The 25,558-nt window shown below is 40.8% G+C and overlaps 1 protein-coding gene across 5 annotated transcripts in view; it reads left to right on the forward strand.

The window, feature by feature from the left end:
• The first annotated feature begins 19,848 nt into the window (after positions 1-19,848).
• Positions 19,849-25,558, forward strand: part of SRPK2 (SRSF protein kinase 2) — a 147,340-nt gene continuing 141,630 nt past the window's right edge. For all 5 annotated transcript variants that reach the window (XM_055807460.1, XM_055807462.1, XM_055807461.1 and 2 more), the window contains exons 1-2: positions 19,849-19,988; positions 20,092-20,176. In XM_055807460.1, the coding sequence (XP_055663435.1) occupies positions 19,973-19,988; positions 20,092-20,176 (101 nt within the window). In that variant the 5' untranslated portion in view covers positions 19,849-19,972. The remainder of the gene's footprint in view (positions 19,989-20,091; positions 20,177-25,558) is intronic.

Genomic DNA, 25,558 nt, shown 5'->3' on the forward strand with positions numbered 1-25,558 from the left:
TTTTCTCTTGTGCAGGGGAAGTTCCCTAAAATACTTATTTTTCCTCCTCCAAATTCCTACATTAAGTGCCTTCCTGTCTATAAAATCCTTGTCAGGTAGCTTGTATGTTACAGCCTGTGCTTTGTATGATAATTGCCCTACTGTTAGTTCTCCCTATTGACTATGTTCATCTATCATCCACTACCATCAGCTCGGATAAAATTTGGAGTGGTATGAAGTGCCTCACACAGTGAAGAGCCAGCATTTTGAAGGACCTGCAGGTGCTACCACAAGGCGAATAGCTATTAAGATCATTACTATGCATTTCTCAAGTTTTCTAATATATTCAGCAAAATTTCTTACTCCTGTCTCAATACCAGTAAGCAACCTCCAACAAAAGAATTATTTGGCTATGTCTGAGAATCTACAGGCATAATCCTTGAGACCATCCTTCATGTGGTTCAGGGGCTGGAAGGAAGGGATTTCTTGTTCTGCTTCTGAGATAAAACTGAGCCATCCCGGCAAGCAGAGAACATCAGTACTTGAAAGATGGCATGCTCAGTCACCTGCCGTTACGGTCTACCCCTAACATGGTTTGCAAGTGTGGGCTAGCAAAGGGCACACAGTCATCACCACTTTCTCTTTCCATTAATCAAGTGTTCCTTTTATGTACAGAAGTATACTGTAAAATATAATAAAAAGATAATGATATGGCTGCAACTTCAGCATCATTTTTTCCCTCCAGTTGGTTTAACAATTAAAAATACTCCATTATAAATGGTCTGATATACCTGTCAGGTGCTATCATTAAAATATAGTCTCAACTCAAATGTGAGTGTCAGTACATTCCCACAGAAACTTGATTTAATGCAACATGAAGGAGGTTTGTTTTGCAGGAAAAAAATATGATCGACCATAGTGATGGCCTTTAATAAGTTTGTAACGTCTTCCTACTCTCAGGCTCCCCAGGAGAGGAAATCGGGGTAGCTCGTATTGGCAGATGGGAGCATAAACCTGGCTAGGAAAAGAACACAGGTGACAAGCATGTTGAGTCAATCTCCTCCAAAGATGCCCCTTGAAAACCCAAAGGTATGAAGCTGAGCTGTTCCCACTGCATAGAAAAAACATAAAATAGAGCAGCAATAACTGCACTCACTCTTCTTCAGTTTTATGCCTCCCAGGGGAACAAACAGGCAGATAAGTTGTAATTTTACACCTCTTTGCACCAGCTGCACTTAACTGGTCTGATTTTTACCTGTCATTAATAGCACCACAGAGAATCAAAATGAAAGAACTATTAAAAGCTTAATGTATTTTTCATATGCAAGTTGTTTGCATTTCTAATGCCCATTTTGAAGGCTTGCCTTAAGCAAATAGTGGAAGTGATAATTTTTTGCTGTGCAAAACCTAAAAGTACAGTATTATTTAAAAAATGGAGAGGTTTGGAGATAGAGAACTTAATGCATAAGGTAAGTAATTGCAGTGAGGAGATTCTTTGAAGAACGTAGAAAACAGCCCAAAAAGAATCATACAGGTTTCCAAAATAATGACAAAAAATGTTTTTCAGAGAACACATTATCAAGGTTTATATCACTTTAATAAGCTATCATCTTCAAGTTGATTCTTCCCCTTTTCCTTTCCGCCATTCTTTTTTTAAAACGAAAAGCTGCTTATTTTTTAGATTCATCTCTCCAAATCCCTTGGTCAATTAGCCTGCAACAGGAGGAAGGTGGAAAAGCATCTTTTCTAGACAGAGAATGAGAATTTTAGACAGAGAGGACTGTGGGTTTTTTGACCAGGTTTGTTCCTCTCTAAAAAATTAATGATATAAAGGTAGCTGTAAACAAATCATCAGGCACTGTGCTGAACTGTGTAATTTTAAATTAAGAATGTGTGTGACCATTGAAGATTAAGTAAAACCTTAACCATAGGACTGGCAGGTAACTGTGAAATATGTTTTCTTGTTGTACCTTTGTTTACTGTTAGAAGTTTGATTCAGGGATCTTGCAAAGCTTTGCAGCAGTGTAGACAAGACAGGATGTTGTCGCCCACATATCAAGTATATTTGAGTGGCAGCATTTAATTTTTGTGATGACAGTAAAGAACAAGTATTACAAGAAATAGGAATCTGAGCTGGGGGAATAATTATGTATTTCTGCACCCACCCACAGTTATCTTGGAAGGCCTTTCACCTCCAAAGTCTGAAAGACCTTTCAGTGTGTTTGGGCTGGTGCCACTTGCATGGGAGGAGGAAAACAGCTGAGACAGGATGAAGAGCCTGAAGTATGAGCTGCCAGCAGGGCTGGCTGCACCTGCTCCTCTCCCAAGGGCCACGAAAGAGCAAGGATGCTGAGCGGTGCTGAGCGGGACCGACTCCTGCAGCAAAGCTCTTGCCTCATACCCAGGAGGAAAGGCGAAGCCTGCGAAGGTGGAGGGAGAAAATGAGCTATCCTGGCAGCTTGTGCTGCTCAAGCGCTGGCCTGCAGGGTAGCAGTGTGCTCTTCATATGCCTGCCTGCCTTGCCTGTGCCTACGGTCACATTGGGTTTTTCATGAAATTTTTTGCTGCCTTTGATCACTGTTACTGGTGGGAAATTTTGTCCCCTATTAAATTCCTGGTAAAATGCCTGTTGTCCTCAGTACAACTGGATCTGGTCACTAAAAACACTTTGGAAGCCACAGCATTCATGTCAAAGATGGAGAGACATGAAACTGAAATGCATTATGGAAATACCTGTGGTATTTTTTTACTCATAGCTGTGAATGACTTTAACTCATTCCCCATCATCCATACAGAAAATCCTGCTATCTACATTTGGTTAACTTCTAGGCTGTAGCCACACTGTAGTATTCCCTTTTTAAATGCCTAATTCCTCATGTAGTTTTGGACAATAAAATCCAGAATACAGGCAATCCTCCACCTTTCTATCACCCTTCTCTTTCCTGCTGCTTGGAGATACTATTGATCCTTCATTCACTTACAGAGTTGTCCAAACTGATTAGCATTGGCAAAAGTAATCTCTGGGTCGTCCTGGCTACTTGATAAAAGGAGCACAACTGACTTCAGGCTACTGTCTAGAATGAGTACAGTAAACACTCATGATTCTAAATAGGAAGTAGATAATAGGAACATACTTCACCACAGTGTCCTTTCACAGCAGCTTGTTTAGCTGGGCATTCACTGGGCCAGTGCATTGGTACTGGGAGCGCACAAATTAAGCTCTCTTACGCAGGTAAGGACAAGGACCAAAATCCTGGAAACAGCCCAGCAAAGTTTGCCTGTTATATGGAGCGAGAGACACTTGCCAATTTTTAATCATCGAGCTTAGTGACTTGGCCTGACAACATTTTTCTGTCAGGGAAATTATTTACAGGCAGTTGGAAGGTCTGTAAGGAGGTCAGGAGGCTGGCTCAGTGGCAAAACTAGAGTACGCCTTTCCGTGACCCCGGACTCTCAGGTACCGGCTTGGTGGTTAGCTGGGAACATGGACTATTTTCTAAGAGCAACCACCTTCACTGTAATTTTCATTGTACAAAACTACTTTGTAATTGTTAAATAAGTGCAGTGTTAGGGAGGATTCTGCTTTGATTCTAAGCTTGGCTGTGGGGCACAGTGGAAGGCCTATAGTGGGCTGATGCAGTGGTTTGCTTGATTCTGTTTTGCATGTCAGACACTTGCCAATGTTGCTGATAAACAGCAGAGGGAAAAGAAATATGAAAAAGTTCTAAACCAAGTGATAAAATAGAATATTCATTTTGTATTTCTGCTGCCAGACAGTCAGGCAATCTGTGGAGTTACTACAAGGTTTAAAATGTTGAGAGAAGAATTTCAAATATGATTTTTAGTATCCGGATAACCTCTGAACCTAAACTCTAATATAGCTTTTCACCAAAATGAGATGTTAAGTGGGAAATACTATACATAGACTCTTCTGTTAAAAAACACTTATTTCTGCAGAAAGGCACCCAAAACCTGTACTGTTTGTGCTACTCTGTTTCTGTGGAAACTGTCTTGGAGTGGAGTGAGAAAAACGGGTGAGGGAAGGAGTGGTGAAGTGTTTCTGGCTGAAGTCCTGTTGGCCAGTCAGAGTTTCAGCCAGGGTAAGTCAGACAAGGAAGCCCTCAGTGTTGAAGTTCAGTTTTCTTCCCTCTTCCCCTTAACCTGTGGCAAGGGAGAAGTCTGGTTCAGCAGACACCATTCAAAAAGTGGTTAAGCAATTTATCTGAGTTTTCCCCCTGATTTTTACTCATATTGAAGAGGTGATATTTGCAGATCTTTTTGCAACAATAATTTTAGTCAATCAGTAATGTCAGTCAATAGCTACCTGAAGTGGTGGGAAAAGGTTTGCTCTGAATTGAGCCTTCCATTGAAAGACACGTTGCACAGTCACTGGTCTCTGAAAAGCACCATTGTATCCTTGAAAGGACACTCTCCTCTTCCAAAATTGGAAAGACACCTTTTTATCATCCTGGGGTTCCAAAATATGCATGTTTTTGATTAATTGCTCTGAAAGGCAGACAGCCTTGACTAATAAACTCAGATTTTTGATTTCTGTTCCCTGGTAATTGTTTCACTGACAGTCATACTGCTTTCTCTTAGAGTAAGATACCTTTCTTAAAAATAGTATCTATATTAATGAAGTAATATATTATTAATTTTTTCTATTGTTAATATTTGCCTACTATCTGTGGATGTAAGTCAGGGTAAAAATTCTGACATGATACGGTTGTGATTGATGGCCTTATTCTGTAGAAGGGGTGGTGGTGGTGGTGTCTCTGTTTCTACCACAGGCACCCAAAAAATGACTGGACTGTCATTGCTGTCTGAGGCTCCAGGTTGGACAGCTTGGGCATTTTACTGTCTAGCCTCAGTACAAACATGCTGCCACAGAAGACCATATGGAAATGTGAAGCATATAACGTAATTGTCCAAAGTTCAGTAGAGAATTCTGAATTACTGCAGGAAAAGAAGGAATGGAAAAAGCAGCTTGCAAGAATGGAGATTATGGGCAAAAGGTAACTAAGGAAATTACATTATCTTTTCAAAATCAGGTATAAGTGTGTGCAGACCCAGGAATTTCAGAATAATTTCTTACAGGTGGATGCTAAAGGGAAGGGTTAAAATCACATAGACAGTAGCTGTGCGCGTTCAGGCCTCTGCGTGGAGCAGTGAATACCCACTACTTGCTCTGCTGCTGCTTCAGCTTCTTTGTAACTCTTCAAGTCTCTCTCTAATCGCTATGCAAGGGAGTTAGCAGTCAAACAGGAAGAGAATTAGCTGGACCAATTCAGGGAACCCTGCAGCCCTTTTTCCCTTTGTATGCCTGTAGTGTGTTGTGCTGTGCATGAAAGAAGTGGGAAGGAAAAAGAGAAAAAAGCAGAAAGCCGGCAGTTGGTATCAGGCACTGGTGCTGCCTTCATTCTTTTGTGTATTAATGTTTTCAGAAATGTTTAAAAAAAAACCTTGACTTGCAGTTCAGCCTAACTTTTCAGTTTTATTTGATTTGTAAGCCATTCTGCATTTTAGAAAAGTGTTTATTGTTTATAGTTGGCAGGTCTGATAGCACTCCTCTTTAGGTTATTCGGGCTTTGAGTTTGACAGCTTAAGAAATATCTGTTTGTTGAAGTGCTTATTGCTGTTCACCCATTTGTAATGAATAGGAAGATCAGGCCACACAAAGACATTATCGATACGGTCAGAACGTGACAGAAACAAATACATTGAAGCAACAGTCCATTGACCCAAGTTATGTAGTGCAGAAAAGTGATCACATTTATATCAATATATGCTTTAGGAGACAAATTAGCCTTTTATTTACTGTAATCCGTAAAATTCAGAGGCACAAAACAGGTGGCATTAATCAGCAGCTATTTGGCTCTACACTCCTCCCTACAACAGGGTCTGGAACTGCCCTTTATGAACTGAGAAAGTGTGAAAAGCTCTCTCCAGTGCATTATACAAGTCCCATTTCAAAATCACGACAGCCAACCTAAGTAAACAACCTCCACAAGAAACACCGTGGCTCACTGCTGCACTGCAGCATCACACAGCAGCCACAGGTGGCCAACGGTCAACAACTTCCCCTCTTTGCATCGGTCCATTAAGTTTTCATGCCACTGTTAGTCATCACTGACCTACAAATAATAATTCCACTCATCATCCTGGTGTTTGTTTTCCTGCTACAGAAATACAGTTGAGGACAGAGTGGCAGTTACAACATGGATTATCTTGTACAAATGCACTGTATTTCTGATGCTTTCTCTCTTGCTGACAACCATGCAGTCTAATAAACTACAAAAGCTTCTTCCCATGTCTTGAAGCATCCCTCTACACAGCTGTTCAATCACATACTCACTTAGGATACAAGCAGAAGAGATCCCTCAAAAAAAAAAAAAAATCCATAGTAAGTGTGTCTTTCTATAAAATGCATTTATGTAATGTGTGGGCAGCAGCAGCACCCTCTAGCAGCGTACAGTATTTGCCATTGATATGATACTGAGAAAAAAATGCCCTACAGCACACTGCAGACAGATTTTTAAAAGGGTTCTGCTCCAGGTAGGTTGAGGAAATCTGAATAGGCTCCAGGTAGTTAAAGGTAATCAGCTCACAGTGCTGTACCCAAGTCAAAAGAATTTAGGTTCAGGATTTTTCATAACTTTTACAAAAACCACAGACATGACAAGGGCAAGCTGCATGAATATCACCCTGCTCAATAACAGCTTATTGATATAAGCATGCTCCATTTTTCTCAGCAAGGCTTGCCATATAAATACACACTCAAAAGCAGGCAGCAATTGAAACTGTGCCTTAAGCAAAGTTGCAGCTCAGACTAATAAACCCTTGATTTACTTTAAAGAACAAGATGCCAAATTCTGGTTTTCTAGTCTAAGACTGGAGAGTTCACATAACTGACATAGAGACAGTTGTACTTTCTGAGCATGGTGTCCCTGCCCATGGCAGGGGGGTTGGAAATAAATGATCTTTAAGGCCCCTTCCAACCCAAACCATTCTATGCTTCTGTGATTCTAAGAATACCCACAAGAGACCTGTATTTATGTGACTTCAAATATATTTGGACACGCTGATAAAAATGTGAACAGAATTTAAACATTGGGAAGAATGCAGTTCAACTACTCCACAAAAGAATAAATGAGAAGATCTGAACCTGGTGTAAATGAGAAAGTATTATCTTAGAATCATAACCCTGCAATTTCTTTTGCATCCCTCAGTCAGAATCAAGATGTAAGGTTCAATGCCCATTTTAAAACCTCTGTTGCTTCTAATCACAGCTGTTCATTAGCTGAAAATAAATGTGAAAACAATTGAACCAATTTCTGAGCACTCAACATCAAATCTGTAAAGCCAGAACTCTATGATTTGCAAATCATGTTTTCTCAAGTTTGAGAAAGATATGGAAATCCAAAGACAGTGTCCAAATTACCCAATCATTTATAACAATCTCTTCTAATTTTAAATATGATTCAGGTTCAGACTGGAAAAGGTTCTGCACTGAGAGGTGGTTGGTCACCAGAAAAGGCTCCCCAGGGAAGTGGTCATGGCACTGAGCCTGTCAGAGTTCAAGGAGCACCTGGACAATGCTCTTAGTCCTATGGTTTCAGTTTAGGTAGTCCTGTGAGGAGCAGGGAGTTAGACCTGATGATCCTTATGGGTCCCTTCCAACTTGAGATACTCTATGATTCTAAGTTCAACGGATACATTTTAAAGAAAAGATGTAGAAACCCCCGCCAGAAATCCCATTTTTAAACAACTTTGGCAATTAAGATGCAGATAGATTCCATTTAAAAGTACTAAGAAGATGCTGGCCTATGAAACCACTACTTTGTTTCATGAGTAGCAAAACCAGTGAAGGTCGTTTTTGCATAAATTCATATCCTGTGGTCCCTACATCTTGGCACCATAATGCCATGAAAATACTTTCCCAGTCTTTCTGTCTGCCTCCTGCACTTCTTTCCAATACCCTTAGCTCCCTTCCGTATCTCAAACACCTTTTTCCCACCTTATAATATTTCTAGTTCATTTGTACAGCATTCTAGATGCCACCTTTGTCCTCTGTTTGCGCCTTTTCAGCTTGTTGCTGGACAACAGTAGAATGGGTTGACTTACTGGTGAGGATGTAGCAAGTCTTGCCAAATAGAGTAGAAGGCTCTGCTGAGTTCTACTTCCCTTGCCTTCAATGGAGACATTAATAGTGTCTACCCTTAGTATTCTCATAGTAACTTCAAGACTTTTAACCTTCTGCCAGCTTCATTTGAAATTGGACAATGAATTAAAAAAATATGAGATGGGGATCAATCCTTCATACAAAACTTGTTTTCTTAGTAAATATGCTAACAAAATATTAATACAAATCCTAATTGAAATAAAACAAACCAGGAGTAAAAGAGCAATTAAAGTAGCTTTAGGGATGATTCAGTTAGATATTTCAAATAGAGTGTTAGATTGCTTGCACTCAGACAAATAAATAATTTTCCACTTCAGAAAAAAAAGCTTAATATTATCATTTAGAAAGAGGTTAAATGAGTTATGAGATGAGTAAGTTACTTAGAGTTAAAACTTTAAGAACCTAACTAAAAGTTTCTGACATTTGCAAATGTGCTGGTGCTAGCATTTCTTGACATTTTAAAATGACTGTGTTGTGAGCTGTAGTACTTATGCGGGGGAGAAGAATTTGACATATATGTCCATTTAGGTTCAACACTTTTGGTCCTACCAAAGGACGATTTTCCAATTTAATTAAATACTGCTTGAATAAAAATCTATATCTGTGGTTAAGTGAGTATCTGGTCTTCATTAATAGATGTCTTTGTTTTATTGCTTAGAAAACAAATAGAAATGCAGCATGATAACAAACATGAAAAGATAGCTCTTTTGCAAAGTTTTCAGACATTGCAAACATAAATTGTTAGGGTACCATAACCTCATTAATTAAATTAAACCCTCCTTAAAGGAAGAATGTAGTAAAAATGGAGATGTTTTTAAATCTAAGTGCTTAAATATATATATGGGGGCAGAGGTCAAGCCTAGAAAGCACCCACAAAAGTAACTCTTCAGAAACAGGAGATTAATGATATGCTACTTCAAGAAAAACAGGGAAAGAATCTGAAATATCTCAGCTCTTTTGCTTTCTGCTGGGGAGGCATCGTTAAGCAGTGATCAAATTTAGAAAAAAATAATTTTTATACACAAGGTGTTCAGCTAACTCATTATTAATCTAAAACAATCTAAACTTTCTCAAGTCTGGTCTAAACTGCAGAACTGTTGTGCTGCACAATATACCTTAACCCTGGTTCCTTAGTTCCTCCAGACTGGAGACCAGAGCAAAGTGCAGTACAGCTGCTTTTTGGCTTCATGTCCAGTTCTTATTGCACCCATCAAAACCAGGTGGTGGAGAAGGTTGTGTGGCTGGATTTCATTTCAATGTAAGGCTGAGAAATAGCTGGGGATTCTGGGTGCTGAGTTTCAGATTGACTCAGTGCTCTACAGGCCAATGAGACTGTAATGTATTGCCATGTGGCAGACTGTAATTTACGATCTAAGATAACAGAAATAGTTCTCAGCTCTGCAGATCCTGTGTAACTACAGCTTGTATTAACAAATTGAAGCTAACTTTAGCTAGCTGGCTGGCATTTATCCAGCAGTGTAGCATGATGATTTTCTAAGTTACTAATTCATTCATTCAATAATTTAGCACAGAGTAACCACAGGTCACCAGTAACAGGCTGCTGCTGTAGTACCCAGGCTGGCTCATTTAAAGCTAACATAGACCTGCTTATGCAAGTTGCAGCTGTACCTTTGTCTGCAGTGGACGTTTAAAAAAAAATAATCAGGAAGGCACTTTGATCCTGACAACAAAAAAGTAAAATTACTAGGCTATGATGAAAAGCTGAACCATTTTTTCTCAGAGGGAGAACTTCAGAGTTACATAAGGCCACTGATGTCCAAAAATAGGACAGGAAAGGAAACATGACTTATACTTTCATACCTTGCTATGTCTTCCTGAAAAAGTCATATTAGGAAAGGTTCTTGAAGTCCCCTGAGTCTAGTCTTACCTGTATAGCTAAGGAGATAAATTAAAGTCATGTTTTGCTTACTTGGTATCCCTCTCACCTATCTTGTGGTGTGAACATGAATTACAGCATGTGCACTGGATATTATTCCGTGGGCCTGCACAACTCTATTGATTTCTATTTTTGTCTGTCTATTTACTTTATTTTCCATTTACTTCCAGAGCATGAGATTCAAGTCCCTGTTTTCACATTGCTTTCTCCATCTCTGTACAGCTATTTCATTGAAGCAATGCAAAAAGAGACTCTGTGGGACAGCTGTGTTCCAGCATGCTGTGAGCTAGCTGGAGACTTGCACAACCACCTAGCGGTCCTCTGCGGTGAGCACAGCGAAGAAGGTAAATCTGGATGGGACATTCTTATAAATGATTACTTTTTGTAAGTTTGAGGAGGAAAGGATCAAGCAGGGAGTAATTCATGCCAGAAAGAGAAAATAAAATGCACCTACAGGCACATTCACACTGGACAGCTTTTGAGGAAGGCAGTTTGTTTCAGACAAGTTAGATTGGGGCAAAAAGGGCCGTATTGCAAGAAATTCCTGCAGCACAGGTAGTGAAGTGGTCACCTACATATGGAGCAGGCCTCAAAAACAACCAGATGGGCAGAGACCATGGATTTATCAAAGGATGGACTCATGTAGAAACAGAAGTGATGACAGAGGCACCGGGTAGAAGGTCTGTTTGTAATGGATAGGGTTACACCCATCACCACAGTATAATCTATGCAGATAATAGCATGGGGGACAGCAGACGGCACAGTATGACCCTTCCTTTAGTCAACGATGGGTCTTGTATTACTCCCCTGTCTCCTTTTCCCCCTTGGGCCCCTTATTCTACTGGGTATGTGCACATATGATCCAATATAAATTCCAACTGGGGAAAATGTACTTATGCGATTAACAATTTACTCTAGCCATGGTTTAACTGGTAACTATTAAACTTATTCAAAGCTGGGATTAGATGCGTAGCAAGAACCAAGTGCCTTTCTTTTTACCTATACCTACTGAATTCTGTGAGTGTTGTACAGTTACTGGCATTAAAGCACTGCTCCAGAAAGTGTCCATGGTAAGTCCCACTTGTATTAAGTGAAGAAATAATTTTGTGCTTGCAATGTTTGGTTCCCTGTCACTTTTAGTTTACAGTATGCTTTCCAGCCAAAAAGGTAAGAATCAGATTTATTTTTAGCTAGCCTTGGCATCCTAATTCAATACTCAACTGTAAATTTTCCCCATTCCTGCTTGATGAATCTTACAAATGATTGAAATATGAGAAAATCACAGTAGTCAGTGACATTGCTGGAGAGTGCTAACTTCCTGTATCTGTTCTACAGCTTATTGGCTCTCTCCATGCAGTGGTTTGCTAATCGCTCACCAGTTTATAATAGTCTTCTACCAGACGCCAGGAAAAATTATTTCTTCTTCCAGTCTGGGACTTCCAACTGATTAATATATTCTCATGGCATTTCTGTTTGAAACCGTAACTGGTAAACATCCCTTTTATCTGATGGTCCCAGTCCCTCAGAAAGAGCCTCCTAACCGTCATGATTTCTGTGTAAGAATGCATTAATATGAAATACTGTAGGCTCTGTAGACTGGAAGCATGGGATATAACTTTTTAAACAGAAAAGAGAGATGAAACTAAAGCACAGTAAGCACATAAAATATTGATTTAAGGCTTAGTATGATACAAAATGCTACAGGGTTAATACTTTTTTTCTTGGCTTCTTTCTGTGGGCAAAATCAGATACATATTTGGTAAAAAGGACCCTGATGCAGCAAAGACGTAAAAACACCCAACAAAACCAAAACCAAACCAACAAAGATTCAAGTATAACCTGCTGCAAATAAGCCTTGGGTGCAGGCCGAATGTGCATCTAGAGTTCCACTGAAAAAAGAGCTGGGAAGAAGGAAAAAGTGGTTGCTAATAATTTAGAGAATAACTGGAAAGTTAGGATACACAAGTTATAAAATCAAGTGTAGTTTCTTGAGTTGCTCTTTCCTTTCATGTCCAATAGGCTGCAGCCCCCACATCTTTACCAGGTTGTATGTGATATACAGGGGACACATATTTCACATCATCAGGTGCTTCAGCTGCCTAAGAAAACCCGGATTTTAAAGGGTAATGGTCAACCGTAAACTCCTGAAATGGAAGACCACCTGGACAGATGCACTTCTTTTACATGAGGACCAGACTGGCTTTGGAGAAAAGGAGAATAGTACACCTGCAAGGCAGATTTCCATTACAATTGAGATTATTGTTAATTTCACTGCAAATAAGATTTTTTGCGTATTTTCTTATTTGCAGGTAGATTCCCAGTACCATTTCATATGGTACTTTAGTTTGTACCAGAATTCTTGATCTTGAACTATGTGTTATTTTGAGGAAAGAAGAGACAAGGAGCTTTATTCAAAGTTTTGAACAGGGCAGACAAATATGCTGTAACCAGAACAGTATTACATAAATCAGTATGTGGATTAAACCATTGACAACATCATATTTCCACATGGATTTCAACTACAATTCAAAGGAAGAGACAGAAAAGGTACATTCTGTTCTCCTGGATTTTCAGTGATGAGAGGCATGCTGTAAGTGTATGCGCTGGATTTAGCAGGGTATTGAGTTCACAGTGTCATTTCTTGCTTCTGTCCTCATAGAAATGGTACAGTGCATTCAGAAACGGTACAGTTCATTGTTCCATTGAATGCAAATAGTGTCGAGTATATTCGTAAACAAATAGATTCCGATGTATCCTACCATCAACTAATCAGATGTGCATGCTATTACCATTTTGCAGCTGGTTCTTGCCATTACGCTTTTTCTGCTCTTTTCTGCAGTTGTGTTCTTACTTTAAGAATAATGCATAAATTAGGACAGAGGAGGAGATTTTAGGGAATGGATTTATATGCCCATTGTAACTAGTGTTTGAAGGGAATAAACCCCCTTATTTTCCAAACAGGCTAAAGTCAGGTATCTGGACAAAGAAGAAATCATTGTCCTACACTGGATTTCTTCTTCACTGGGAATTGAAATAGCCATAATCCTTTAGTTTCGTTATTAATCCCTCTCTGTATCAGGGCAGCTCAGCTAGTAAAGTATGGAGTGTTCTGGAAGGTGGGTAAAAATCCTGATACTTAGAAGTTACTCTAAATAGATGGACATACTGTTTGAATGCAGTTTTACAGTGTAGCTATCTTAAAGACCTGGCTTGAGAAAATACTGCAATGAAGACATACTCTTTGCTGACGATATTTACATTCTTAATGTTTGTTATAATATTTTTCAGCTCTGAAGGCAAAAGCATGGGAATATTTCCTACCACAGTCATTTGTGTTACTACAATGAATGGCAAAGTGGGTGTAAAACATGATTAAATCAAACCCAAAAGATCAAGCCCACTGAATTCATTTCTAAGAAACAGTGCACAAGGCCAAATTGCAATGGATTAATTCTCTGTGCTTTGAATGAACATAGCTGACTGTTTATAATATTTTCACTGTTATTTGGTGTTATGCATCTTATAGTAGGAGCATAGGGAATTTCATGTGCCTAGAGGTGGACAATCAGTCTTTATTCAGTTCTTTGAAAGTAACAAGGTTCATTTATGAGTGGTCTTTGTGAAGGATGTAAAGAAATACTGGTTGGCTAACAAGCCAAGCCAGTTCTACTTTTATTATAACAATTAGCCGTAACATTTTCTGCTTTTAAAAAATTCATTTGCTATTTTACATGCTATGGATATGGCATAGACATATCCAGATAGGATGAAACTGAATGGCTGGTTCACACATGTTATGAACCAGGCTGGTAATGCCTATGACTATTGAAGCTGGCTGACATTTCACTTTGTAAGATCCAGTTACTGTTAACTTTTTAAATTTTAATCATATGGGATGAACTATGCCATGCTGAGTAATGAAATAATCCGTAATTTTTAAGGAATGTTGTTTTGATCATATTAAAAGAATTCTGAGACACTTCTTGGAAATACCCCTCTAGCACAGTAGCTCCTTGGATCCGGTATGTGGACAAGACTAAGCCAAAGTGGCACTGTTCTGTGCCTTAATAGTAAACAACAGTGTACTGATAACTGTAGCTGCTAATGCATGTTGCCTGTGTAACTGAGCCATCCTTTACCCAAATTGTTGCTTCCTACAAAACAGGACATGCTTACTCTGCTGTCAAGAAGTTCTTGAACTGCACCCAGACAAACCAGTTTGGCCAGTGCTTCTTTACTGGCCATTCCCCTAACAGAAGTTTATTTCAGAATCCATTGTAACCTGAAAGTTTGTAAATGAATACCAGTTCTTACTGAGATGCAGTAGGGTAATGGCTGTTAATTTCCCAGAAAGGTGTTGGCAAGGGCGTTGTAGCGATGTCACACTGAAGGATGTGTGAAGAAAGGACATCTGGGGCACTACTGACATAACATGGCATCATCCTACTAGTCAGCTGGTGTCTGATTTTTCTGAAGGCTGTGAAAACATCTTGGATCAAGCAGAAGTACAGAGGAGGTTGTGGAGAAGAAAGAAGCTTTATTTTTATTTATTTTCAATTTATTTATATTTATTTTCAATTGCTTCTGTTGGAAGAAGGGTTCGCCGGAGTCAAGAAGACGCTCAATATGAGTTATGCATCTTGCTCAACTTTATCAGTTTCTAACACTACTTATATAGAACCGATACACATGCATATTCGTAAAGCAGAAATATAATTGGTTAGTAGTCTCTAAACGCGCACGGTTCTCACACCCCTAATTATCATGACTAAAATAAGCATTCTATCCATGTAGCTAATTGTGTCGCTGTGCTTCAGCCTTGTAGTTTGTTACTCCCTATATTCCCATACCAGTCCCTACCTTTCTTGGCCCTGCACCTGCTTTCCCAGCAGCTGTAGCTTGTTACAGCCACGGCCTGTTGGCACAAATAATTACTTGGTCTCAGGATTCAAGAATAGCTCAGGGCTACCTTTCTTGTTAACTTCAGCACAGCAACTTCAGCACAATTCTGATTACAGGCCTATTCTAATACCAGGCCTGGACTGTGCATATCTTCAGAGATTCTAAAGCCATGCTTCTGCAGCCATTCTTCTGCATGCTTCCTCTTACATTAAGCTTGAATTTACAGTTTTTCCCTTTTGTTTTCATTGTGACTATTGCAGTCCAAGCCAAGCGAAGGGGAAAGTGGGTAAGTCCTGCATCTGATTTCTTATGGGTTCTCACCTTACTGGTTGGCAATCCCTAACTTCAAGTAGGAAGCTGAGAGTTCATAGAAAGAGGCCTTAATATCAAAGATGTGCCTTTGCAATCTCTGTGAAAATCTTCTCAAATTCAGCCAAATTATGAGACTTTGTAAAACAGCCTTTTGCATATGTTGGATAGAGACATGTGAGGGTTTAATACTTAAGTCTCAAAATATTCCACGCTCACTTAGCAGATAAATCTCTCATACACATGACCAGACTGCATAGCTGCCATTCAGAGAGAAATAGCAGGCATGAGTCCAAACCATCAGAGTTCATCATTGCTGAAGAACTTTCCCTATAATTGCTTGTGTTGTGTTTTATCAGGAAACTGAGAGCAGTCACTAATCTTTCAGTGATCCTCTTTTCCCTTGCTGACCCTTAATCAGTATGAAGGAAGAAACCATCCAATTTAGAGAGAAAAAAAGGCAATAGATTGGAACAAGGGATGAGGAAGGTTGAGATGAGAAGGGCAAGCTGGGTAATGAGCTGGGAATCAGCAGAGGGGCCTTATGAAGAAATTTAAGACAAGGAGCCAGGAAACTGGAGGAAGTTTGATTGAAAGGGTGTTTTGGAGCCTGCTGGAAGTAATGGGGGAAGCTAGAATGAGTCATTCTGGAAATCTGGGTACTAGAACAAATATTATCATAACAATATTGCCACAGTCTGTTTTAATCCTATTTCAGATCTCAGTTAAGTCATGCCAGTTCATGCCCTATTTTAGACTTTGTATAATACATATCTGGGTTGATGTAACTATTTCTGGGTATAGGTAAATCTTTAATTTCATGTCAAATTGGTGTTAAACTGGTCTGCTTTGTCCTTTATATCTTTCTTCTTTTATTAGTAATCCCAATTGACTTGATAAACAAGAATTCTCTACCAACATTAACTCTGTGCAGCTGGCATACACTGTACCATTTTCTAGATGAAGAAAATGAGTCAGGTGAATCATGTAATTTGCTTTAAGAAGAGCACAGTAAATCACTGAATGAGCCAGGAATCTAAATTCAGGAATTTCTGACCTGTTTTTTCTGGAAATCCCAACTCATGCTTCCTGCTATTTTTTCTTGTTACACTACTGAGATAGCAAACCTACTTTTCTCGTTTAATATGTACATTGCTCCCACTAACATTAAGTGGCTATACTCAAGCAGCGATGAGCCTCCTGACTTTAAAAGCAAAAGCAAACCCAGCTTACTAGTTACCGTTGCTTAATACTTCCTGTCTTCAAGTTTGTTGTCTGTGTTGCTGAAAACCAAGCTCAGAATTGTCCTCTTTGCTTTGTTTACATGCTGAAGGGGGGGAAAAAAAGCGCATTGGTAGCCAGAAAAATTTTTAAGTGAACAAGAGAAGAACAGACTCATTGTTTGTATGCCTACACAAGTGTATCACTTAAAGAAATGCGGAATGGGGGTGGGAACTGAAGGAACAAGAGACAAGCATGAAAGGCGAGAGGATGAGAAGGCTGGACTTGCATATTAATGAGAAGTCTCCTTTAATTGGGAATTTCCTTTCACTACATTGTTCTTTTTCCACCACCCATCGTTTTTTTTTTCTTCCTCTGCCTTATGTGTTATTTCTCATTTGTTCCATTCTGTTCAAGCAACATGAAGTTGGCTCATATCCTGATTTCTCAGAAAGTGCAGTTCAGAGAGCATGCTACGACACAGTGGGAAAAGCAGTGCTGAAAGGAACTGGTACAGAGATCAGGGCAAAAGCTTCTAACATCCCTTTGCTGAAGGAAGAATTTAAAATTATTCTCAGAAGGACGCCAATATCGTGTTTACAGGATTGCTGCTAGGTAACTTTTTATTCCGTACAAATGCGTTCCATTCACATCTGAAAAATTAATGTATTTTTGTGTAAGTGGGTTATCAAAGCTAGATGAAAGGGAAACAAACCAAACACCTGTGGGGTGTCAGGTGACTGGTCCAAACTATTATAAACAGGTAAAAATGTAATTACATAATTTGATAATTTCTCCTTCTTCTCCCCTGATGTTTGCACTTAAGATCACCTAAATTTGCTGTTGTTCCTGCTTTCTGGGTATGTCATGTAACCTAAATCTCACAGTGTCCTTCCCCAGAGCAAATGAGCTCTGTGGTAACCCTTGTAGTAAGACACCTGTTCCCATATTATGTTCAAAGAGAGACAGCCAGAAACAGATAATTCTGACCCACTCCACTGTTCTTTATTTATGTTGTATACTGATTTTACAAATGCTTTCTTTTGCTATTTAGTCTGTCTTCTCTCTTGACTCATAATTTATTTTTGGAACAGTGAAGTTACATGCAATAAGAGATATATTGAAATAAAGATGGAGAATTTCACAGAAATGTGTGGGTTCAAATAAACATAATCCAGGGTAGATCCATTCTTACCCACCACATATCTTGAATTATTTCTATAATATTTTGAATTTTCACTTAATGTTTATGTTCTCAGGAAGGGAGTTATACTCTCAAGAGTCTGAGAAATAAGGTGGGGGTTGTTTTTTCTTTTCTGAAACACATCTAGCCTCTACCGGCCTTCATTTACTCTCCAATTACTTAATTGCACATGGTAATTCTCTATACATCCATATAGTCTCGGTGATTTGTTTGCATTTCTGCATAAGCATTCTCTGACAGGGGGTGGGGTGGGGGGGAGGCAGGGCAGGGAATAAAACAAAACCCAGGAAGAATACAGTCCCAAATATGTGTCTATTAGAATTGAAAGAAATTGACTGTGTAGTATAAAGCCACCTGGTCCTAACATAATTCCCTTTCTGTGCACTAGCAGATTGTTCCCTTGCCCTGATTATGTTGCTGACATTATGCTCATGAGGGAAATTCCTTCCTGACTCCAGATTTGGCGAATTTATAATCCTGTTGATGTAAGCAAAGCTCACTCTACCTGTCTAAGACCCAATTGTCCAATCCGTCCTACATAGAAACCTCCTGTTGAAGTCCATAGAATTGCACAGGAGTAGCTGAAAATACGATTGGGATGCTGATATGGTTTCTGCTCTCTAGGCATAGCTACAAGGTAATGTTAAGCCAGCACTGCCCCGACAAAGAAAAAAGCAGTCTCACCATTTTCTCCATCATCAGCTGCTTGTCTCTACCATTCTCTGTCCAGGCACAAGTATTCATGCAGGAGCACAATTTAACCAATACCGTTAAAATTAGTCTGGAAACAAAGGGTAAATCTGTCATCTGCTTTTTAACATTCCACTATTACTAATTTTCACACCCCTAAACTTTCTCAGCAGAAAGCCTTTAAAATTTCGTAACAGTGTTCTGTTTCTTGACCTATCACACCGAATTATCACTCAAAGACTAACCACAACAAGGGAGACGTAACATACCAATATTGCACATTACCAGAGTTGTAGCTTATACTGAAAATGTTTGTTTATGAGGGAGGATAGGACACAACTTGTTTTGATTTAGAAATGCAGCTGCGGTGCCTTGTAAGAGCTATAGTTTAGGAACTTCATGGTCCTATTTTTTTCCGTTCACTAGCTTCTCTAGTCAAGACAAAAAAGCATACATTGGGGCACCTCCTCGTTGTCTAGCTTTGTCTGTTTGCCTCCCACTCCTAAACTGAATTAACCATAACTAGGGATTTGATTTCCTGTCTAGCTGAAATCTCAGTGATCCAATTACTTAAGACCTGCAATTACTGCTAGTTCCCTTCACTCTCGTATGTTGACCACAGCTGCTTTTAGATCTTCATCCTTATGGATTCTTTGTCTTGCTATTTTGGGAGACAGTTGTGCCTCCAGATTTAATGGCTGTCCCCTGTAATCTTTCAGTTACTATGCCTTTCAATTCCAGTCCCACATGAAGGTAAGCCAGGCAAGCCTCACACTCATACCGGACTTTTTGATATGACCCAGATCATTTTCTGCACCAGGTGACCGACACAAGGTTTCAGTCATAAATGCTGTCAAAAGCTGAGCCATGCTCTGCACAGCCCAAGTCAGAAGCAACAGTTTTCAACAGGTCAGGACTAGGCCAAACCAGAGTAATGCCCAGTGCTGGGGGCAACAAGACATCATCGGCTGGGAAAAAAACATTGCCCAGAGTTGTCCATCAGTGAGAAGCAAGTAACTTAGTGACAATCAGAATTAAGGAAATCTAATTTCTCTGGATTTGTGTCATGAGGTTAATTGGTTGTGGCACCTAACCCCACACAAGTCTGGGGACAAACGAAAGCAGGTCTCACCCCAGCTGCCGGCGGGGAGGTAGGCTGCCGCCCTCCTCTTGTCACAGCACCCAGCAGGGCGGGTCACTCCGCCACTCCGACCTGAGCACAGATTTTCGCAAAAATAATTTCCAGTCGGTCGCACGACCTGAACGAGCCCACCTGGGCGGCAGCCGCAGACCCGCGGGAGGGCGAGAGCCGCCCGCTGTACCACCGGGCCGGGCGTTGCTGCCCGCTCCGCGCCTCAGGTGCGCTGCCGCCGGGCCCGCGCCGCCACCTGCCGCCGCCCCACCCCCGCCTTTCCGGCCGCGGCCCCGCCGGCAGCGCTGCGCCTGCGCACTTGGCGGCGGCGCGGGGCGGGCGGCGCGGGTGGTGGCAGTTGCCGATGCTGCCGGCCGGTGCCCGGTGCGCGGTCGCGACTGGAGGCGGCGGGGCCGGGGCGCGGTGTGCCCGCCGAGGAGTGTGAGGCGCGGGACGATGAACTCGCGCAAAGGTACGGTGCTGTGCCGGGCTGCGGGGCGGGAGCGGTGGGGCGGGGGGGCTGCGCGGCCGCCGCCGCTCACGCCGGCTCCCGGCTGTTCTATTCTCCCCGGCAGTGCTGGCCCTGCAGGCCCGCAGGCGGCGGCCCAAGCAGTCCGCGGCGGCCGGCAGGAGGGACAAGCACCCGCCGCCCCACAAAAAGTGAGTACGGGGACCCCCTCGACCAGCCGGGGCGGGGCCTCCCCCCCGGGACGGCGTCGTTGTCCGCCCTTCCCTCACGCTGCCCTCAGGCCGCCCCGTACCGCCTGCCGGGGCACTCCAGCTGCCCGGCCCCGCTGCCCCCCCCGCGGCCCCGGCCCCCTCGCTTGCCTTCGGGGGGAGCTGCCCCGCTCCCGCCGCCGCCGGGACAGGCGGCAGCTCCCCTGGCAGGACGCACCCCCCGGCTCGCCCCGCACCGCGCCGGGGCCGGGCCGTCCCGCGGGGAGCAGCGCCCCGGCCCCCCGGGGATCGTCCCCGGCCCTGGCCCCGGGCTCAGCCTCCCTCGGGCCGGCCTTCCTCCCCCGTGGGAAGGCCGGTCGCTGCGGGCTCGCCTCTGAGGAAGCCCTGTTGGTCGGTCGGGGACCTGCACAGGCTCGGTCCTTAAAGCCCGCGTGTCCCTTTCGAGTCACCCTCCGATTCTCTCATCTTCGTGGTCTTCTTTCTCTCCTTGGGCTGTCTGCGCTGAGATCTCTTTCTGGAGGCGCTGTCCCATCCATAGGCAGCACTTTCAGCATTCTTGGAACTGCCTGATACACCCGTCCTGCTGTCTGCCTCCTGCGCTGTAGCGTCAGGTTATTTCCCGTTCCCAGATGTGTCTAACTGACAGCAATGCCGATGCCAGTATTATTTTGTTGTTGTTTAAATCTCTGTTGGTCTCCCAGAAACAGGCAGAAGTCATGATCTGGTTTTTTTTTTTTTCCCTGTCTTCCTCTAACTTTTCATGTTCTTATCACTGTCCAGTTCATCTTTTCTTGTTCTCACAATACCTGTTTTCACTGAACCATGTGGGAACATTCTTCCATCTCTATAGTGTTCCCACTTTAACTGCTCTTTCCTAGGATAATGTGGCTTTGGACTCCTCCCTATTTTATTTTTTCTCCTCATAGGATTATGTGCTTCTCTCACTAACTTCGACTGTATTTTGTTTAGTGGGACTTTACTGCCGACTCATTAAGTCACCAACAGACTCTTGTCTTTGTTGTTTGGGGGATCTAGGCTGCCTGCTTTGTTCTGACAGGGAAACATATGTCCTGATGTTTCTTGTCCCCCTCTCCTCCTAGTTGGCCAGTCTGGGAAGTTCACTCAAATCCTCTAGTCTGGATGAGCTGGGAAGCAGGGTGTAGTGGATGATTGGATATATATGTGAAGGGGTAAAGATGCTGCTGTGTGCTATGGCAAATGATTCAAGGGCAAGGTTTTTTTCTTTCTGATTTCTATAGAAAGAAATAATAATACATCCCTGACCCTGGAGGTTGGTTGTTTATTTTTTTTTAGTTAGGATGAATGGGCTTTTTTTCCCCTTTAAGGTGGGTAAAAATAGTGTAGGATGAAGTGCTGGTGTAGTGGTCATAAGGCTTTGACAGCTAACTTTTGTTCACATCCTGCTCTGCTACTGCTGTTTCCTCCAGTGTTGTATGAAAGCAGCATTATGCTATCAGTTGTGTGAGTTTGAAGTTACTGTAATGGAAATAAATTTTATGTGCAAGATTGGATTGGTTCCCTTGTTTACAAAAACCTTTTGGAAAGTCAGTTTGTAACATTACATGGATTTGTTTTGCCACTTTGAAAACAGAAATAGGTTAAATTTCATTTTAACTCTAGGTTCAGAATTTTGTGGCTTTCAGTTAAGTCTTAACCACAAGGTTATTAATAAACTTCTGCTCTACTTAGATGATACAGCATTTAATACACTTAGTGGGGCTGCCTTGCTGAATGACTTTGTCAAAAGTTTGCTTTCACAAACACTTAGGAGGTACAGAACTGGTACTCTTTTTGTGTTTGCTGAAGAAACTGGCTATGGTTAAGTCAGGGTGCACAGTCAGTAGCTGGCCTTTTGCCATACTGAGTCGGCATTTCCAGATGCAATGGCCCAATCTGTTCAGTTGCCTCGGGAAACAGTGGTTTTGCTACGGTAGACAACAGAGCCATCATTTCTCTTCTGCTGCGTATGTTTTCTCTTCTCTTCATACCACTTGTATGCTATGGAGACCTCCTACTCTGTTTTATGCTTCTTTAGGAAAGGGAAACTCCTTTCAATTTTTTAACACTCCTTGCATATGGCTAAATAGTTTAGGCTCCCAAAATAATGCCAGCATTAAACATTATTTCAGAAGACAATCTCAACAAAAGTATCTCTTTTGTCCTGTTCGTAGCTTTGCTTTAAATTCAACTGTACAGCATATACTAGTCTGTTAGAGCTGTACAGATTCTGCAAAGCACATCAAATGCTCAGTAGCTGCAACTGAAAATGTTGATTTGAGGGGTGGAAATTCTATACCGTAAATTCCCTGTAGTGAAATTGTTAACCATGTAAAAATGGTTACTTGGTTTTGAACCCAGAGCTAGTTGGGGTTTTTGGTTGGTTGTTTTTGTTTTTTTTTTTGAACTGTCATTCTTGGAGGTCTCTTCTCTGCCAGGTCCGTAGCTTTATGGAGCAACTTCCATTGTTGCTGGTAACAATGTGCTTCAAAGGAACGGCAGGATTCCTTTTCTGGAATTGGCTAGGAGAGTTATATTGCATCTTACTTGCAGGGTTTTGTTTGAAGAATATTAAGATGATGACACAAGACGAAGAAAAAATTACAGTGCTTTTTAATGCTGAATAGCTTTTTTCTGTTATGACCTTAATTGCCACAGAAAGCTGTGAGATCAGTCTTACTAACTGCTCAATGTTGATGTCTTAAGTCAATGATGAGAACTGGTGGAGGTGAAACTCTATTTTTCTATGTAATAGGGTGGAAAAATAAGAAAGTAAAAGTTAAGTGGCTCGTGTTCTGAAGAGAAAGCACTTTGTTTTGAATCAAGACTGTATCTAAAATTGCGTGTAATAATAAAAGCTACTTGGTATTGCCTTACTTTGAATTCAATCATCCAGGCTACTGAAAAAGAATAATATATCACTATTTAAAGGTGACAGCACTTGATTTTGGTTATAATAGATCGACTTGCATGCAATATGTACAAACTTCTTGATGGTGTCTGAAACATGCTTTGTGTCTACGTCAGTGAGTCAGTGTGTGTGAAAAAGAGAGACTGGAAGGCATCCACGCAATCTTTTTTGATGGCCATAGATAATCTATATATAGGGCAAAAGGAAAACCTGGGGAGAAGAAGCCGGTTTTCATGGCTATGCTAAATATTCAACTTTTTGATTGCTGCCTTACAACATGAATCTTCTGAAATGAAGTTTGTAGTCAATTTTCAAGCATTTTCTGGAACAGCTGTGGAAGTAAATGTCTCTAAGCTAGAAATTCCATTAAGGAAATAGAAATGTGGGACAAAGAGAAAATTATATCAGAACATTGTGTTGGTTTAAACTCTTCCATTTCCTCATTTAGAGAAGAACTGCTGGTCCTGTTGAGGAAAAGACACAGGAGATTTGTTTTATTAGTTTACTCTTCAGAGACCAGGATTTTTTATTTAAAATATGTTTTTTGTTTTAAATTCCATTCATGATTTCAAGATTACAGTCTTTGAGGGTTGTCATCTTTTAATCCAGAAAGCTAATGGCAAAGGTGAACTACTTTTGGATTAATTAGTGAACTGTAGGGTGGTAGTGGAAACTGCACATGCTTCTTGTAAGCATACCTGAATTCACTGATTTTTTTGTCTTACTAATGTCTGTGGCAAAACAGTAAATCTGTACCTCTACTGAAAACTGTTTTCATTTGGTCTCTGGCTGTGATTGCATAAGACAATGAGCTTTAGACAGTAAGCCTTATCTAGCTTCCCTTTCCTGTCTTCTCGTGTGAAAACGCTACTAGATTTGCTGCTAAGCACACAAACATATATACATACATATTTATACATTATAATGTATATAGAAGTTAAAAGTAATTTTAATCCTTGTTTAAAGGAAGCCTGGGTCTAGGTATGGATGAGGAAGACTAGCAAGTTAGTGTACAGGGAATATTACAAAAGTGTTTCAATGCTTCCTCGAGTGTGTTTGTTATGCTTAGACAAAATGTCACAAAAGCTTTTAAAGAGGAGGACTAGGAAGGATTCAGAAGGATAGTATCCAAAATTATGGCAATATCTAATGAAAGCAAATGAAGTGACATTAGTTCTCTATAGAAGAGTGGGATAGGGCTCTTAAAAATGAAACCATAACTAGTAGCAATTGTATTCATCATCATTCCCTTTTCTTACTGATTAATCCTGTTGTAATTCTGCCCAACTCTTACCTTTGTAATTTAGCCTGTACTTTAATAATCGATAGCTAATTCTGTTCTAGTTGCTTATGGGGACTTTGGGAATGTCCCCCGTTTTGCTAGGTTGTTTTTAAAAGAAAAATACCCAACCTTTTATTAATATTTGAAGGGGGGGGGGGGAAAATCTTCTTTCTACCTGTCTTAACAATTCCTGGTGTTCATATCTTTAAAATACTGTTGGTCTCAGCCTTCATATATTTGAAATGATAACCCTTGCTTTCTGGTTTTCCTAGTGACAAATTTTTTTGCTTGTTTTAAGACCCTTACTCTTGTTTTCTCATTTTTCAGTTTTGATCTGTTAACAGTTAGAGCACACTGTAGGAGAGATGGTTCTATTTAAAGCTGACAGAGCTTTGGTAGTAATCTTTGTCCTGTGCCCTCCTTTTTGCCTTAGTAATATGCCTTTTAGGATGAGCTCTGCTTTTGGGAACTGTTGTGTTAGAATGGATCTCTGACAATGTGCAGAAGGTATGTGGAGAAATGACTAGAAAGCTAAGCATAGTGTAATAAAGCACATGTTACAGAGGAGATCTGCAACAGTCTGTGTCTGTTTAAACCTCTGATAACCATAGGAAAGGTTTTTGTATTTTACAGAAGATGTTACGAACAAACTTTTTGGCTAAGAAAAGGTGGTCTACTAAGTTTCAAAGCGAATCTCTGTAAATGTCGTAACTTTTTTGTGTTATATGTGTACTGGTTTTAATTTAACCTATGTATTTAGAAATCCTGTGATTAAACCAGTACATATCTCTGAATACCACATATTCTGATTCTGTCTAGCAAAGCAGCTGGGAGATGTTTCACTTTTAGATTAAGGTCCTGCGTAATGAAGTAATGTTCTGCTAGGGAGTCTCTTTGGAATTTAATGCTAAAGGAGTTGTATCTTGAACTTGTTAGTTAAAGGCAAATGACAGAATAGACTCTGGTGAAATAATGCTTCTTGACAGACTTAGTGCCTTACTGTTTTTCCCTCAACAGAAGTTATTTGATTAAAAGTCAATAATTTGAATGTAGGAGACTAAACGAATCAAGGGCTTCAGTTGCCTTGAGCTATTGTCAATGCGTAGTTTGCAGTTTTCTAAAATGAAAGGGAGAATTCCATAGTAAGAGGTCA

This window comes from Falco peregrinus, chromosome 6, assembly GCF_023634155.1.
Source record: "Falco peregrinus isolate bFalPer1 chromosome 6, bFalPer1.pri, whole genome shotgun sequence".
Taxonomy (NCBI): Eukaryota; Metazoa; Chordata; class Aves; order Falconiformes; family Falconidae; genus Falco; species Falco peregrinus.